The sequence below is a fragment of the Convolutriloba macropyga genome, chromosome 1 (genome assembly GCF_964194025.1).
Source record: "Convolutriloba macropyga chromosome 1, txConMacr16.3, whole genome shotgun sequence".
In the NCBI taxonomy this organism is placed as follows: domain Eukaryota; kingdom Metazoa; phylum Xenacoelomorpha; order Acoela; family Convolutidae; genus Convolutriloba; species Convolutriloba macropyga.
The window spans coordinates 28,141,566-28,159,931 of NC_134468.1; the positions used below are offsets into that span (position 1 = coordinate 28,141,566).

Consider the following 18,366-nt stretch of genomic DNA (forward strand, 5'->3'; position numbering starts at 1 on the left):
TTCTATACATTTTTAGGATCTTTTCCGTTTGAGCCCCCCAGCTAAGTGGGCGCATATTATTTGCACCCCCCAGATGCACGTGCCATATTTTTACATAATGATTTACTATGTAATGGCACGTGCTATGTAACCGGGGGCGCATAACGTACTGGGGGGGGGGGGGGGAGCACAAACGGAAAAGATCTCATTTTTAATATGCGCGTTTTTGACCTGATCTTCCAATTGTCAAAACTAATTCTAGGAATAGAAGCCTAGTTATTGCTTGGAATCCCAGAAGTCTTAAGAATGCTATTTTTGCTCTTCTTTGAACTAAATATTTCTAATTAATACAAATTTTTGCTCCTGACTAAAATTTTACAAATGACGCATAATTTGATAATACCCAAATGCGATGGAGTTGTGTTCATTCTGAGATACAAGGTGTAGACGGTCCATTGCGATGGAGAATTTGCCCCTGTTCTCATCTAGGAACTCCATGGCTCTCTTCAAGTCACTCTCTCCCAAGTTGCCAGGGTAGCCCAGATCGTCTAGGGAGAAGAAGCCCTGGGCACCTTTCCCTCTGAAATAAATAACGTTTGTAATACTAAAAATAGATATTGATTTTGTGAAAAACAATTTTACAGCCAGGAAGGTTTTCAAGAGAATTGACTTGTACACCACAATCTTAGTCTTTGAGAAGATACTCACCGTATATCTTTCTTATATCCGTATATGGCCACCGTATATCTTTCTTAGAAATAATATCCTGTTGTAGACCTCTGGAGCCAGTTAAATATAATAAACCTCTTCAAATTATTAAACTACGTTTGATTGGGTAAAAATAATTTAACCAATAAATATCTTACTCCTCTGAATGTGAATCCTGTTTTTCTGTAACGCACAATATTGATCGTCCGCGCTAGCATCTAGGTATCAGCTGTAAGTTACTCAAAAAAGCTTTATAAACGCATTTTTTTTTGCACGTGAGTATCCTAAGAACAAATAGATGTATTTGGCAAGAAACAGTGTTAATACAAACTTCTATACGACCCACTTTAGTGGGGGGAAGATCTATATACTCAACTGTTTTTTTTTGCTCAGCCAATTTTCGCCGATCGATATATTGATTGGACAGCATTGTAAGTGGCATAATTGGAAAGCTTGTCTTGCGTACAACTTCATATTAATTTTTTTTTAAAATTGCGTTTTTCTCGAGCAGTTACGGAGGTTCAAAATTTGTGAACGTCAGCCAAACTTCCGTTGTTTTGTTCACATTTTTCGTAATTTTTGTTTGGTTTTTGCTCAGTTTCGGCTCAAAATTTGATAATATTGCTAAAAATAGCATCAATGGTTTGACGTTTAAAGATGATAGAGAGTCGGTGACTTGCTCAAATTAACTCTTCTGACTATAATTCCAGCTAAATTTTTGAAATGTCTGCATTTTTGTCCTTATTTGGCATACATTGACCAATTTGACCACTAGTGCAGATATCAAAACTACTGATAAAATCTTCGTTTACGGAGATTTGCGCTTATTGTACCACTAAAATTTAACAGCCGGGCAGCGATAAAACGCCAGTTTTGATCTGAACGTTGATTCTTGCAATGAGAAAGGATTTGGATTGCATTTTTGGTTCGGTCCCTTCTCATATATTTTTTGCAATTTTGTTTTTGCATTTACAGGCAATTTTGTTTTGTTTAAAAATTCAATTGAAAAGAGGCCCGTATAAAGTTTAATTGAGGTCCAATGAAAAATGTCGTGTTTTTTTGAGCAAATCTCATTGTTTTTATGACTCTGAAACATGATTTTTTTGCCTAAATTTGTTAGTGAGTTTTTGAGTTTTGTCAGCATTTAGTGTTCTTTTTGTAGTCTTATGACAGAGTTTTATTAGTCGATGGGCTCATTCATTTTTGAGAGAGCTATTAAAGACAATATCTAATCCCTGGTTTTTCGGTGTTATAACTCGATAAGTACCCAAAGTGCAACATTTTTGATATCATGATTTTTCAATCAAATTAGCTCTTTCGATATTATTTGGAACATTATTCGTTTTTAAAAAACAGCAAAAGCAGCACCATTTTTGTTCCAGTTGTAGAATTTTATAGCTCAAAAATTTATTTGGATTGCAATAGACATTTATATTTTTTAAAAATACTTTTGCCTTTTTTGTTTTATTTTGCGCTAGTTACAAAACAAAAAGATTTCAATTCACGCCACATTAAATGACAAGTCCAACTTACGTTCAACTAAAGGCCAATGAGCAAACATAATTATTCAAAAAATATATGTTTTTACTTCAATACCGTTTTTATCAAAATGTTTATGAAATTTTGAGATCTGTTTGTATTGTTTGCCAGTTTTTAGGCTTTTGAATTAGTCTCAAAAGCATGTCCACTTGGCCGCTTAAGCAGTAATAGTGTTTTGTTCTCCCTTTTTTGTTGAAACCTCACGGTTGTTATCTCTTACGAATTTAATAAATTTATTTTAAAAAATGATTTTTTTTGAAATCTGCCACTTTCAATGTTTTTCTGCCGCCTTTTAGCGTAGTCTCAGCGCAGAGAAAGGCTACAATATTTTTCAAACGAATTATAAAGTAGTCTTTATTGATTTTTTTTTAAAATATAGGCTTCTGTCGTTGATACAACGAGTTTTCATATCTTTTTTCTTTGCAAATTTTCTGCAGGTGTCCAACTTTTGAGGCTATCATTTGCTATCTTGTCGGATCATCACAATAATTGAATATTAATGACAAGTCGCGTCTCACAAGAATTGCGGTGAAGGAGGGCGGAGTTGATTACTATCGATATTTAACTAAATAGATTTAAGTAAATCGATATTTAAGTAAATAGTGGCAGGTATCAAGGGCCCTCAATTTGTTTTTGTTTAATTCGTATAGTGGTTTGAGCTTAAAGCGATTTTTTAAATGGAATTACACCAATTATTTTCGAACAATAAAATACTTCTTTGAAAGCTTTCTATCTGCTCCTCATTTGGTGGACAACTAATTCGAAACATGGTTAAACATTAAATGCAAACGCACACTTCTGAGTCTCCTTGTAGTATCCATGATCGCATTAGCGGCCGATGATACTAATAAATACCCCAGTGTAGGAACATTATGTTCTAACTGCACCATAGGATTCTTCCACTACTTATAACAGTGAATGAACCTAATTTTCACGATTTAAAAGTAATTGTTATCACCTCAAATTCTTAGGTATAATCAACAGAGAAGAAGAATTCGCCAGAGCTTTTTGTTTTTTGAGATCAAAACCGGCAAATTAAAAAAGAAAATCAAATTCTTAATGCGAAAAGATGGAAGCGAAAAGAGTTTCAACACAGATTAACCTTTGATGTTTTAGAACACCGAGCTTAATGTAGCTACACTAGTTATCATAGACTCAGCAGAGTTTTTTGGCTCCTTAAATAGTTATAAGAGGTTGAACCACAGCCTACACAATTTGCATGTAATATGAGATGAGTTTTATCTACAGTTTCTGTTACCTGATATTGACAACTGCAACTGCACATCCACAAGTGTTGGTGAAATGCTCTGGACCAAAATTTTCCCACCCGTAATTCCTCCTTCTCTCCTTGTCCCCTCTCCCGAAGTAGTTCAACACTACAACAAGTGGATAATTTTCCCCATCTGAGGGCCTGTATAGATCCAAGTAGAGACAGTCCTCCGATTCCTCCTCTGGGGTGGAAGAGCTGGAGGATATGCAATTGGGTCCTGGTTCTTTTGGTACATCATCTGGATCTGGGAGTGAGGTTGGTTTAGAACTTTCCAACGTTTTGATGCGAACTGAAGGCTGGAATCGGAGTGGCCCTGGAAACAGAAAAGAAACATTTTCACTTGAACTACGTTATGTGATGATTCTTTCTAATCAGTCACTCATTTTTCACTAAAATTTTAATAATAAAAATTATGCACATAAAACGAGCCAGGTAGCGGCTTATCAAAATGTAAGCAGGAGATCAAGCAAACATCTCCGAGAATAAAACAATCGGAATTCGTTTTCTCAAAAATTAGACAATAAATCTACACTTTACATGCGTAGTCATATCAAAGCATGATCGAGTCTTCTTTGCAGTTATTTCAACCTCATTTTCGATTTCGTTACATCTTCATCATCACTACAGAACTCTCGTGACCTGATGTGACAAATTTTCACAGACTAAAGTGAATGTGTCAAACAATATCCGAAAATAAGCCTTGATTACCCAACTTCTCATGATGCAGAAATAATTGTGTCCTTTGATGTCTGCAACTTAACCGCCTTTATCCTCCGCGTGTCTGCCACGCCCTCACCATTTTTGGGCGTATTTTATAGGTGGATAGAGATAAGCTGACCGCCAAAAGTCACTTTTTATATTACCCAATATGGGTTAGAGTCTGCAGCGGAAGTGGTCTGTTAACGTTGCTTAGTAGGAAACTCACGGGAAATCCATATTCCCCGCTTAGACACGTATGTTAAAGTTTATGTCAACTAAAGTGATACAAGTACGTCCTATCTAATGTCATAGTCGATTATTAAGGATTAATGACACGCTTTTTTCTTGTTAACGATGTTAATTTTGATTTGGGATTCGATGTTAATTTTGACCCATCGAAACGCTCTCTGCCAACTGTCAAGGACAATTTCTGATAGACAATTTGAAATTCTATCGCATTTTTGAATTTTATTTGAATAAAACATCTGTAAATGTTTATATCTCTTCCTGAAAAAGCAGCGTTTTCTCCCCATACAAACCACTCCTCCTCATCTTAGTGGACAGCCGCAAAGAAAAAGACCCAAAAACCATTGTCCTACAAAATCTTTCCAGATAAGCATCATGTTTCACCCAGGACTCTTCAAAAGCAAAATATACAAAATATACAATACAGAGTACAATTCAGTAAAAAAATCCCTTTTCTTAAAATTCCAATCTTCTTCTTAAAGAGGTGAGACAACATTACTTTTTGTGCTGACGATTTTCAAGACAAATTGTCTGTACAAAGATGTTCTGGACTTTTTGTCGCTTGTTTTCTGCTTCGAAGTAGTTACTCTAAAATTACTTTAGAATTATTACGAATCTTTCATTTTCTGATTTTCATATCCTGTCGCGCAGCGAGAGCATTAAGCGCTTGCTTATAATAAATATTTAAAAAAGGATATTAAAAAGGTAGAAAAGCATAGTGGAGTTATGGTAAAGGAAATCGTTGCTGTCATTCAGAGATGAGAATCCTTATCAGCTTTCTTGAGTTCCTTTTTCTTCACTTCAAGTAGCACCTATTGTTTTTGGAAAAACTATGAATAGGAAGCATGTTTAATATTTTATGAAAGAGGGTTTCCAAAAAATCCTTTCCAATGCTACCAAACAGAAAAATTGTTGCCATGACAAAAAAGAGAAATTTAGTCTTCATTCCCAGAAGCTCCAACAGGAAATGTAAATTGGAAACAAAATGAAAATGTAAAACACATAAAGAATATGAACTAGAGAGTTCTGATTATCTTAAGAATCACATCGAAGTTGATTTATCAACGCGATCTAACCAAGCTGGTCATGATTCTCATGATGGATTAACAACTAACTTCAACTGGATTGTGAGACCCAAAAATTTCACAAGTCAATCATATAAATCATTTTTAGAAATTCAGAATTATACTTTTTCATATTTTTTTTTACAAATTCAGAAATTTCTTCATATATTTTTTGAAAAGATATGTGAATACTAGCCCTAATTTGAATATGTTCAGTTCAAAGTTACCTCCAAATTCGAATGATTGATTTTTTAACGCGTGCTTGAGAGCACCTCATTGGTATCCAGACCAACGACGGACTGACAAGGCATGCATGTTCCTCCTTTTGACATAAAATTGGATAGAGGCGAAATCGGAGGGAAACAAAAACCACCGAGCAATCGAGGACCTTAAAGTGCTAAATCTCTTTCATAGTATGTGTGACCAAGATATAGGAGTCTCTCGTATTTGCGAAGAAAATTTAAGAGTCTTATTTCCCCTGAGAAGCTACTAGAAACCATTTTTCAAGAGATTATGATACCAATTTACAACTATATTTCTCCAAAGGAGATGGTAAAAATGACAGCGATAGCTAAAATTGACCGTCGTCCAAAGCATAGAAGAATATTATGACAATTTTCTAGCATGCCTTATGGAAGAAGCGGCTGTTGTAAAGCCCTTAAAACGGCAACCAAACTCAACGTGGAATTGCTGAAAGTTTGTTGAAGTACCTCGAAATATAATAAAGAAAAATCGGAGAGCGAAAAGATTAAATCCATTATGTCTCTTATTGAAATGGCCGAAAGCCTTCAGCTCGAGAGGGAAAACAATAGCTACTGCAAATTCTTCTAAAGTTTAAAGTTCTAAGGAATGTAATAAAAGAAAATATGGGATAGAGCTACAAAAAGACCCTGAGAAAAACAGTTGAAAAATAGTTCATTGTTAATACAAGCAATTGTAATTGATGTGAATGAAACCTTCGAAACGGAACTGTGAACCTACTGACTGCAAAAAATGCGTTTGACATGTTAATGGCATCCGATTACATCAGAGTAAAAGAAATCCAAAAAAAGCATAGGTGATTTGACATAGGCATTTGACATAGGTGATGTTAGCAGTGTGATATCATTTCGTATCGGGACGGAGCTTACTATAGTCGAAAATGCAAAAGAATTGTACTCAATAAACACATCTCAAGTATTGGTTGAGATGTGAAGGCGTTCTCATTGATTGAAGAATTCTTCTTCTATCTTCTCGAGTTGCATAAATAATCCTCTTCAAGTGATCAGGTTTGTGTCCATAATTGAAGTCGATGTGTTGGTATAGGAAACAAAAATGAAGCGGTACGAAAAACGAATAGTCGCGTTAAAAAGTCAATGATACAATTTGAATGACTTATGAAAAGAGATTCAACAAAAACCTAGTATCAAGAGCTAGTTTAAAAAGTTATTCTATCTCTAAGCAAGGAACATCAAAATAATTTAGAATATCAGTAATGCAAAGCTAAAAGAAATAGGAAATTGTGGTGTTCTGTTGTCTTACCAAAATTTCACAGACAAAAGGGACCAGATTTTTTGGTGAAAAGCATTCTCATTTAATGAAATTTGGAATTTTTTCTGGAAAAGATTGAAAATAAGTTATTAGCAAAATCACTACCTCAGCCTTACAACTTAACAAAATTGGCTACCCTATCAGCTGAGACCTCAAAAACGCATTAGTCGGGGTATTAACAAAACAAGAAAATCTGTTTTCTGCGCCTCCAAAAAACTGTCACAAACGAACAGAACTTCTCCAATTTAGAGCGGGAGCGACTTGTAAATATCTTTGTTGTCACTTGATTGAAACACTTGCCTCTGTGAAGGAGGTTTACTTTACTGACTGTTCAAAAAATCTCTCAAATGTCATCAGAAGAGGAATTCAATAACCCCTGACGACATCAGGAAAAGTCACGAGATGAGTAATAGAGCTGTCGGCATTTGAATTAGGTATAGTATAAATAACATGAGAGCATACTTATCATGCTAAAGCGTGAGACGCACTACATTTTGACGCCAAAAAAATCAACCATTTAGTTTGTTTTGATCTTCACAATATCAATTTTGTTCCATCTAACCTTGTGTAACAATCGGACCGCAAAAATTAGCTAGAATAGCATCAGCTATTGCAAAACAGCATCAGAAGTATAAAAACTGGCCAAGGAAAGTAGCGTTCTGAAGCATAGAGAGGAAAAAATTTGTTAGACAATCCTCAATGGGAAAAAATTTGTGTTTTTATGCCTTTTTTTTCGTACTGGGGTCATTTAAAAAATTTCTGAACCCCAAAAAGCAGCAGAAACAGGAGTCCAAATATCACCTAATGTCCCGTCATCAGTCAAAATGTTCTTCGACTAGTAGCATGACTAGTAATCTACTGATCAATAAACTTGACAGCTGCTGAGACATCATAGACGTAGCATCACTTAACACTAGTGTGTAAGCTTTGTCAGCCGACGAGATACAACCTTCAGGTCCCCCCAAAACATCAAGTAGACATTTCAGCAGCTGTCTTGGCAATTTTGCTTAAAAAGCATGTGATTTCTCGACAAGTTTAGGATTCTGACTAAGAGTTGCGATTTCGATATAAACAGATGTTCTCCCTGATGAACTTGGACACAGAGTCAATAATTGGAGTTAACAACAATGTAATCAATTCTGATTCTAAATTGGTTTCGAAACCATCATTACCTTTTTAAACTAACAATCGGATGTAATTAACTTAATTTCCACTGACCTCAAGTTAGTCAGCTTGCTCCAAACAAGCTGATTATATTTCTCAAAATAGAATTAAAAACAATTTCACAGGCACGCAAACCAAAGTCGTTACATTCCAATCGTGTAAGTTATTTTTAAAGTTGGTCTGTTGGTTACTTTTTCAGGCTAGTATGTGATGATTTTAAAGTTAGTATATTGATATTTAGGTGGTTGTTGGATGTGTTTGGACATCCTTTTCATTTGTAATACGTGAAAACGGTGCATTAGCTGGGTTTAATTTGGGCTCTCAGAATGAAACTGAAATACAGTTCCCTGTTTCCGTTTGCCTTCAAATGAGAAAACTCATTGGTACAGTCTGCTGCTACCCTAATATATCTATTAGGGAAGAAAATGATGTCATGTTCACTTCTGAAACGTAAAAAATTTTTGAATTGTTTGAGTTTTTCAAACAAAAATGATCTTCGGTGCCTGTGTTTTTCTTGAAAAACTTAAACGCTTTGATTTTCTCAGGATAGATCAGAAAAATGTTGATCGCCACAGTGTTATTTATAAAAAATCTGAGGAACAAACCCACACACAAGAGTGAATTTTTTTTCATCACCACATAGTTCGGTTAGAAATTTTGCAACTATCCGTACAAAAAATTAAGCTTGCATCACTAATATGTTCTATGATGCAGAGCTTTATGATAAACTTTGAACATTGTTAAAACGTTTTGGATAGATTTTCTTAAAAAAAGACAAGCTGGGGAAAATGAAAAAAAAACAAAAAAGTGAAGTTATATCACATCTTCTAAATCTCAGAAAATCAAAGACTTTTGAGAAAATTTTTATGAGACAAAAACAGAGATGCTATCATGAATGGGACCCAACTAGACCAAAATTTTCATTTTTGAAGACGTCTTTTAGTGATAACTATTCAGAATAGATTAAAAAAGCTATCATGATTTGTCAAGATTTTGTCATGAATTGTCATGAAATTTTGTTGGTTTATCTTGATGAGATCTTAACAAGATTTTTTCAAGATTTACCACGAAATGTTGATATTTCAAGTTCTTGGCAATATGTTTCAAGTTTTGAAAGAGATGTCAATATCATGCATGTCTTATCAAGGTTATCAAGTTTCGACTTACTGGGAAAAATCAATGATTTGAAAACTTATAGTTGGAGGCAGTGACGAGCTCGAGCATTATTATCTTCAAACTTCAAAGCCTATAAGCCGCCACTTTATTTTGCAAATTCTAGCTAATGTGTCAAATTTAAGGATGAGCTATATCTGAATCCTTGTTTTGATTAACAAAGCAAAAAAAAAGTGCAGGCAAATTCTTCATAATATTGTTTGACAACGATAAGTCTAATTAATTTTATTGAAACTAAAGTTGAGCTAAAAAGTTTGCAGAATTCTGACGGCATCCTTATCGCTTGGTTTCCATTTTTCAGAGTATAACACTGACAGATGCATTTTCCCACATTTTAATAAACTTTTAATTTCGAATATGCATTTTGTTTTGATATCTTCACTCGAACAAAAAAAGTCGCTTTTTGTTTTCATCAGAAATATTTAATGCATGAACTAGATGATTACATTTCTTCTTTTTTATTTTGATGTCGGGTTTTCATAAGCCGTTTTTTTTCGAAGTCAAGTTATTATGTCGATTTTGTTTTAGGATGAGATCAATGACTGAGTTGTGCTTTAAAATTCAAAACGTTTAGTGTTCGCTGCTGTAGACAATCACAACAATTTTTGTTTTATTTTTTTGACCAAAGGTTCCGGAGCTTCAAGAAATTCTGCTTTGCATCGGAATATTTTGCTAGAAAACAAACTGTAGAATGAAGAATAATAATGGGTCAACCTCTTTGAAGTGTGATTAACAAAAAATTAATATTGGCTAAAGAGGTCAACAAAACTACCAGTAAAATGTAAGAACTCAAATTAATGGGATTTTCATGTTTTCAATATGTTTTTTGTCGGAGAAGATTCTTAGTTTATTTGTTAGACATTTTGTTGTTCCGACCCCTCTCTGAGGAGGGAGGAACTATATACTCAAATGGGTTTTTTTTTGTTCAGTCAATTTTCGCCGATCGATATATTCATCGTAGAGAGTTGAGACTGGTATCATCAGAATGCTCGTCCAGCGTAGAATTTTGAATTTAAAAGATTTTTTAAGTTTTCGTTTTCTATGGGGAGTTATCGAGGTTTAAAGTTTTGTGAATATTAGACGTAATTCACCTGTTTTTGTTCACCTTTTTGACGAAATTTTCGTCAATTTTGACCAAATTTTCGTCAATTTTGCTAAAATATGTTAAAATTGTTAACTGTAGTGTTATGCATTTTATCTCCAAAGACAGAGGAAGGTCGCTGAACTGTTGGATCCGAGTTCTTTGGCTAGAATTTATGCCAAATTTTTCAAAATTCAGACATTTATCGTCGAAAAATGGCATTTTAGACCACTTGCTTTAAATTTATTGTAAGTAGACACCTTTAAACTGCAACCAAATTCGTCTTAAGCTCAAAAAAGACCTGGTTGTACTCCCGCTGGCTTTAAGCATCTTCTGAAATTACAATTTTGCCATTTTTTTGCAAATTTAAAATCGATAATTATACAAAATGCATTATTTATTTATGACAAATTGAAAAATTTTGTATAGAATTAATCTTTTTCGCAACCATTTCAACAATTAAGTGTTTTCGTAGACGTGCACCATAAATGATCTCACCTTAAATCCTTACAGTGAAAATTCTAGGTTTTAATTGGGCAGAGCAATTTTCTGAACATTTCGGCTTTTGTAGTTTTTCAGTTTTTCTATGTTAGTCTTTCTTGTAACTTGCTGGACCTAGACATCTAAAAACTGCATAAAAATCCCCCGTGAGCTCAGAAAAAGAGCTCAATGTACTCGCGCTGGCTCTATGAACCTCTGGAACTACAATGTTGCCAGTTTTTGGAAATATAAACTCAATAAGTATACAAATTTTATTATTTATTTTTGATATATTGGAAAATTTTGGTTAAAAACCGATGAATTAAACGAGTAAGTCTTTTTCGTGCCGCGCAGCAAAATCTGGGTTGATATTCATCTCACCAAGAATCCGTATGATATATATTTTTTCGATTTTAATGGGGCGCGACCTTTTTATCAAAAAAAGTTCCGCTATGTAAAAGTTTTTTACGTAAATTAGGAACAAGAATTTCGAATCAGTAATTTTAATGACAGATACTGTTTACAATAAACGAGACCCAACGAGATTGTGTTTTGGTTTTAGAATTAAGCTCATGGTTTTTATGGCTCTTACCAATTGTTTTCGTAAAAATTTTATGGACTTCTTGCGTTTTGTTTTCATTTCTTATGATTTTCGTAATTCACTAACTTAGTGTCCCCAATGAAACATCCAGTTAATTCTTAGATAGTATAAAAGAATCTAGACACTTTTTTCAGTTTTTGTCTAATGTCTGTTATGACTTTGAATATATATATTTTCTGAGAAAATAGCGGTGATTTTTTGAACTATGCCACTTTTTTCTTTTTTCTCTCAACTTCGGAGGCAGTCTCAGTAAAAGCAGGCCGAATCCGACTTTCTGTGATTTTTATTTTAATATCGGTAACGATTTTATATTCAACTAAAGCTTTCTTTGTTTTGGTACAATGCGTTTTCAATTTTTCTTTTATTGTTTATCATAATTGCATATTTTATGAGTTCATTTTGTGTCCTTGTCAAATTATCACATTATTGACAAGTCCTTTTAATGGAAAGCATCGTATGGAAATTGCACAACGTTGGCGAAGGCGTATCTGAATATGTTAGTTGTTTTTGTTGAATTTTTTGCTTTTTTGGCTGATAAACAATTATCTCGCAAAACTTTGTGGTTTTTTGATTTTGCCTAAGTTTGTCTTTATTTTCGTTGTTGTACGCCATATACTCGATAACGAGAGATCTTAATTGATTTCCTAAGACGAATAACTCAACTTAGTAGAAGAGATTAATTCGTAGCTGTTTGTTTTAATGCCTTTCAAATTAAATTAAGAAAAAAGAATAATTTCAAATTAAAATCAAAGATTTTTTTCATCAGTCTCCTTTTTCCTTTTATTTTTGGTTATTATGTAACTCAATCTCAACCATTAGAAGTGTCAATTACTTTTGTTGATTCAAACATTTTTTTCGCGCTTGTTTATACGTTGTGACTGATTGCTTCGACAGCTTATTTTCATAACAAATTTTGGAGATTTCTAAACTGTTCATTTTTGGGGTATTTGTTGTCATGTCTAAATAGTCATTTTATTAGAAAGACTCGTGGATGTTAAGATGAAAGGAAAATGATGATTTACAGTTCTTGCAGGGAACATCTTATAATTATAGTGACATGAACAGTGTCATGTCGTAAAATTGTTTTTAGTTTTGGCTTCTTTATAAATTTGTTTTTTGTGGGCTCATATTTTAGTCTCATTATTAACAGGCCCAAATGGCTTCTTGAGGTGTTGAAGATTAATTCATCATTTTTTGTTGTAATCCTAAGTCTGTTGTGACTTTTGAAAATATTTGTTTTCAAAAATAAATTTGGTTTTTGAGCTTCGTCTTTTTAAAAGTGTTTCGTTCGATTTGTAGCTCAGTCTTTGTCAACACAAGTCACAACCCACTTAAAGTGAGCCAACAATTATAACAGATTTAGCTTCAAGCACTTGTTTCTCGGCTTTTTTTACTACTGTTACTACGAGATTTCATAAAATGTTAGATTTTCATATATTTGTACCTTTCAAAGGATTTTTGGTTTCTTTTTAAATTATAACAATAATTGTTGATCCCATTGGTTTTGAAATTTCGCGCAATCAAACATTGGATAATGACTTGTCTCAATTCTTCCTATGTAGATATAAATTAACATTTTCGTGGTTTCAGTTGATATCTAATAACATAAATAACTGAAATTAATTATTTTCAAAAACGGAAAATTATTTTTGAACTCGCACCTATTTGCTCTTTATGTCGACCTGTTAACCAGTCCCATATTTCTTCCAATGAAGTATAGTTTAAATGTTTTGATTTTTATCTGATTCGAGTTTAATTTTGTTATAATTTTTTTTATTTTAGATTTGGTTATTATATTTTATCAAAGATTTTATTATAGTTTTGGTAGTAAATAATGTTTGTTATTTGATTTTTATTTTTGTCCTTCCTACTAATCTTCTTATCAACAATTTCCATCGGCCCTCAAGCGTGGCATCGTATTTCCGTATTACATTGGTTGTTTATTGAACGATTTGTATGGTTTTGAAAGTTTTCTATCTCTTCATCATTTGGTAGCCAATTTAGTCAAGAATGTGGATGAGCGGGGTCGGAACATTATGTGCGTACGCACATTACCGAGCCTCCTTGTTAGTTTATATGTTCAGAAATTTGTTGCCTGTTAACATTAGGTGAGATATATGTGGACTCAAAATGTTTTTTGTTTTTCTCCAATGTACTAGACCAATTTACCACTTACATTGAAAAACAGCATAGCTGAATGCTTTGAACGATACAATTTGGGGTATGTAGCTCTGAAAAAAAACTTAATGAAACTAATTTTGCTCATGAAAATAAATACTTAGTGAAAAGTAGGTTCATGATACTAATACCACAACAACATCATCTTCTTCAGAAAATGTGAACAATTAATTGATTTTGCTCATGATTCTTGGTCTCATTACCCACACAGTAAGAGAATTCAATGACTCAAACAAGGTCAATAATAAAAATGTCTAAAATCTTGTACCTCTTAAGTTCAACAGAGTATTTAATTATTCTGCTGATAGTCGGTCGACTACTTAATTCCCTTTGCAGTTGTTTAACGCGAGTTAGTAGTTTTGTTGTCTTACCAACTGGAGGCTGGGCGTATGGCACTTTGAGGTATTTATAGCAGTTGTTTCTCTCCGTCTGACACTCGACGCCCGCGATCAGGTGCCCCGTGGTCAGGACCCGCACGGATTTCTTGTCCATAGTCACTCCAAGGGTGCACCAACCCCACCCACAGAACAGAGGTAACGAAAGGGGAATTAGAATGAGTGTGTGGAACCGACACAGCAGAGAGCAGCTCTCGGAAAATACTTGGGCAATCGATTCGGGTCGAGTTGTCCCAAACATTTTGAGCAGTTGCAGTATAATGAAGAAATCACCGAAGGATTTGATTAAAATTAGGAAATTTTTGTGGATAATTGATTTTTTTCTACAGTTTCAATAGGTCTAGTGAAGTCTCCGTAAATCAGATTTCTTGTAAACAAACTTGTAAGATCAGTAAGTGGGTAACCTGATTTTTTTCAGACAAATTATAACTTTTGACCAGATGACAAAACGTACTTGCGTTTGCTATAATAGTGGAAAATGAGCAAAATGGTTTTTTGTTTAAAAAATCTTGCAAAAAGCAAACAAATCCCAGTTTTCTAAATAATGAGAAGAAAATGGACACCAATGTTTTCTGGCGTCTTCGAGCTTTAATTAGTCTTATGTGCCCGGGAATCAATTATCAAATGACGTTCACTTTCAAGTAATGAGTGAACCATAAATCACATCAAGATTCGGCGCTATTTGAAAATGAAGTCCCAAAAGGAAACTCCGCAAGCTGATCCAGGTTGGAAAAGTCCACACGATACAAATTTTTTGACCTTCTAGTATCAATTTTCTGGTGGGGTCATATAACGTAGGTATAGTAAAATAACAATTTAACGAAGTCTAGGTTCTTAATCCAATTTGCTATCGCATTAAATAACAGCTTTTAACTGAGGGTGAAAAGGGAAACGGCCTAATTTGCTGGTTAGGCTAGATCTAGAGGTAAATTGGATGTAATAGGGCTTTGCGAAGGTTCGTTTTTTTTTCTCTCAGCTGCAGGAATAGCAATCTTCTTTTTCGTGCCCTTCAAATATGAACTCTGGGGGCGTAGAGTACTGCAAACTGTTCTGATTGGCTGAGAGTGATTGAATTGATGCTCGATCTGAAATGTTATTGATGATTTTAGGATTACAGCTTTTGCTTAGACTAGGAAAAAACAACCGAACAATTGACGTGGCCTTAATTGTTCTTGAGAAAATTTAAAAAGCCAAAAATTGATTGATAGAATTATACAATGCTAGTGATTATACAGCTCAGCACGGTGACTTTTATTGGATCCTTCAGACTTAAAAGTCTATCCCTCGCACCCCTCCCCCACTCCTGTCCCACCCCCACGACGCAACGCGTTCCATCCATACTACCTTTCACCTTGATTTTCAATTTTCTACCTCTTACACACAATCTCTCATACGCACTCATACACACTCAATACTGAAGCTATGATGACTTAATGTTCCGAAATAAAATCTTTCTATTTTTTTTACTGTTCCTCATACGCGTAGAATGCTTCTTACTTTCTCCAGAGGTTAGAAAACGACTGTATAATTGATTTGAGAACCCTGTAATGGCCAAGGAGAAGGAAGAGAAGGGGGAGGGGAGGGGGGTTGTTGTTGTTAATTGCCGAGCGATAGTAAAGAAGCAACCCGAGGAAAAAAATCGATTCACAAGGCTGAAGCTAATTTGCACTTAGCAGAAGAAAAAAGTAAAGACGCGTCTAGAAATTAACCCTGAGTTGGGTAAAAATGAAGACAAAAGGGGGTAAGCGTCTTTGTGGCACAGAGGAGCTGAGGAGTCTAGTCGTTAGTTGTTTTCTGTGTTCAGCTCTGGCTTCCTGGTGTTTTTTATTGTAGGGAAACAATTGGAGAATAATTGCACGCAGTTTGAGCGGCCAAACAATTGGTTATAAATGGGTAAAGGCTGTAATGACTAGCACAGCGTGTAAAACACAAAAGATTATCATATCACGCTGAATGGTTTTCCCATCAAGAAATGTCTGGGAGTATTGAGCAAGCTATCAAATTTCAGTTCTCTTTAAATGGTTTTTATGGTTGTGTTAAATAAAAAATCTCAAAAAATCTCACAATTTGATCCCTTGCTCAACCTGTTTTGTTTTTGTTTTGATTTCAGCATGTAAACATTTGAACATTGACGACTCCACACTTGCAAACAAAATGCAAATAATCGTTGAAATAATTCGCGGCTAGAATATACACAACGTTAAGTAATTGGAATTGTTTTTGTCAAGGATCGAGTTTTGATAGTGTAGGCAATTAAGACTTGAAATTCTCTTTTCTCAAGAGGTTGAAATATCATCAATATTTGATATATTTGAAAAGACAATAAAAGTCGAAGGAAGAGACGGTAATGCGATCTCTTTGATAAAAAGAAAGCGACTTCATTTCATATTTGAAAAATAACAAAAGGTGCTGACTACTTTTCCTTTATTATTCCCAGTCTTTTCAAAGGGGAGGCTAAACAGTGGGAATAATTGCCCCCAAATATGTACTTTGCTCCCTTTATTCACTTCACTCCGGGTGCACAAAAGTTGGAATGGTCTCAACTAGTGCGTGTGTGTGTGTGTGTGTGTGTGTGTGTGTGTGTGTGTGTGTGTGTGTGTGTGTGTGTTTGTGTCTGTGTGTAAGTGTGTGCATGTGTGTGTGTGTGTGTGTGCGTGTGTGTGTGTGTGTATGTGTGCGTGTGTGTGTGTGTTTGAGTATGCATAAGTGTGTGCGTGTGTGTGTCTGTGTGTGCGTGTGTGTGTGTGTGTGTGTGTGTGTGTGTGTGTGTGTGTGTGTGTGTGTGTGTGTGTGTGTGTGTGCGTGTGTGTGTGGGGGGGGGGGAGGGGGGCGTATTTTTTGTTTTTTGTTTCAAGATGGAGGAACCATTTTTTAAGAGGAAGTATCCTCTACTTTTTCTGGTATGTGAAAGAGAGAAGAACGATTTTTTTTTGGCTATCAAAACTATCTAATTTGTTCATAAATGATGTCTAATTTGTTCAGAAATAATCAGCTGATTGTGGAAGAAAGCTTACCTCGCTTCGTTTGCCTCCAAAAAATGATGAATAGAGTTCTTAAGGCGTGATTAAATACTTTGGATTTTCATTGAATGGTCCAGAAATTTAATGAATACTTATTGCATTTTAATAACATCAACATTTACCCATTTGGCCTTACTGAAGATGGATGGTGCGTTTGTTATATTGTCTTCCAATCCCCATGGACTTAAGTTTGGCATTAGCTTTTAATAAAGTTGTGCATGTGACTTGATGCCGGTCACAGTCTAGAGACTTGCCAACCTCATTATAAAGTCATGAGAGTTGAATAACGGTCACAGAGTTTCACATCTACAAGCTTGTCCATTTGTATTTTTTCTTACAGAAGTGCTTCAGCCAGTCTATTAATACACCACGGAATTGCAGCAAATATGAGTAAGAAACGCGCAGAATGTGAGCTTGAAAAGTCCCAAAAATATACTAATATACTAATTTTACCTCAGCCACAAAAATGCGAAGGCTACCTATTTCAAAGTTTTCGTTCAATTTGAATACCAACTTTCATTTTTTGCAGCTCTGTTTTGTACCTAGTCTTCGGGAAAACATTCCAATTAGACAAGATTTCTATTTTTTAACACATGAAAAAGTATCGTGGCACAGCTTTTGAAATATACTGCGGTCCGTAGAGAATTTGTTAGCCTGATATTTTTCCGAATACTCCTTTAAGCATCCTTAAAGCAGCGAAGAACTTTTAGCATATCAAATATTCCTCAATAAAGTTCGAATTCAATAATAAAAACACAATTTTCAAACTAGAAAAGTTTCTTGTCACAAACTGATTTGAGAAATAATTCAGAATGGACAATTGGAGTCAAATGACACGACTTTCATTTGGCACTATCTTTCCTGCAAACATAATTATCATGTAAGAATTATGGCTTGAATTAAAGATTGATGCTATTTGACCAACAAATATAGACAAAATGAAAAAAAATCATGCAATCTGAATGTCTACATATAAATGCATCTACAATGGGGATGCTTGGCTAGAGATACTGCCCACCTTTCTCCTTAAAACAAAAATTCATTCAGAACGGTAGTCACCTGCTTCTCCAGTAAACCTCTCTTCTGAAATTATAAGACAGGTCCCATGGAGAGGTCTTCAAATGATAATCCACAGCTAAGTGGTTGTCTAAAGGAGGGCTTATATACCTCAGAAAAACATTGTGCATAATCTAGGGTGATCTCTTTGTACTCTGTTCATGGCAGTCTATGGCCTGACTG

General features: G+C 34.6%; 1 protein-coding gene across 4 annotated transcripts in view; it reads right to left on the bottom strand.

The window, feature by feature from the left end:
- The window catches only part of LOC142337586 (uncharacterized), a 64,252-nt gene that overhangs the window by 24,347 nt on the left and 21,539 nt on the right, over positions 1–18,366 (bottom strand). Inside the window, exons 1-4 of one of the 4 annotated variants that reach the window (XM_075386944.1) lie at positions 17,122–17,378; positions 14,084–15,192; positions 3,485–3,809; positions 383–559 (exon numbers count right to left, since the gene is read on the bottom strand). In XM_075386944.1, coding sequence (XP_075243059.1) covers positions 383–559; positions 3,485–3,809; positions 14,084–14,348 — 767 coding nt within the window. In that variant the 5' untranslated portion in view covers positions 14,349–15,192; positions 17,122–17,378. The other 3 variants (XM_075386953.1, XM_075386936.1, XM_075386928.1) reach the window with 3 other exon arrangements.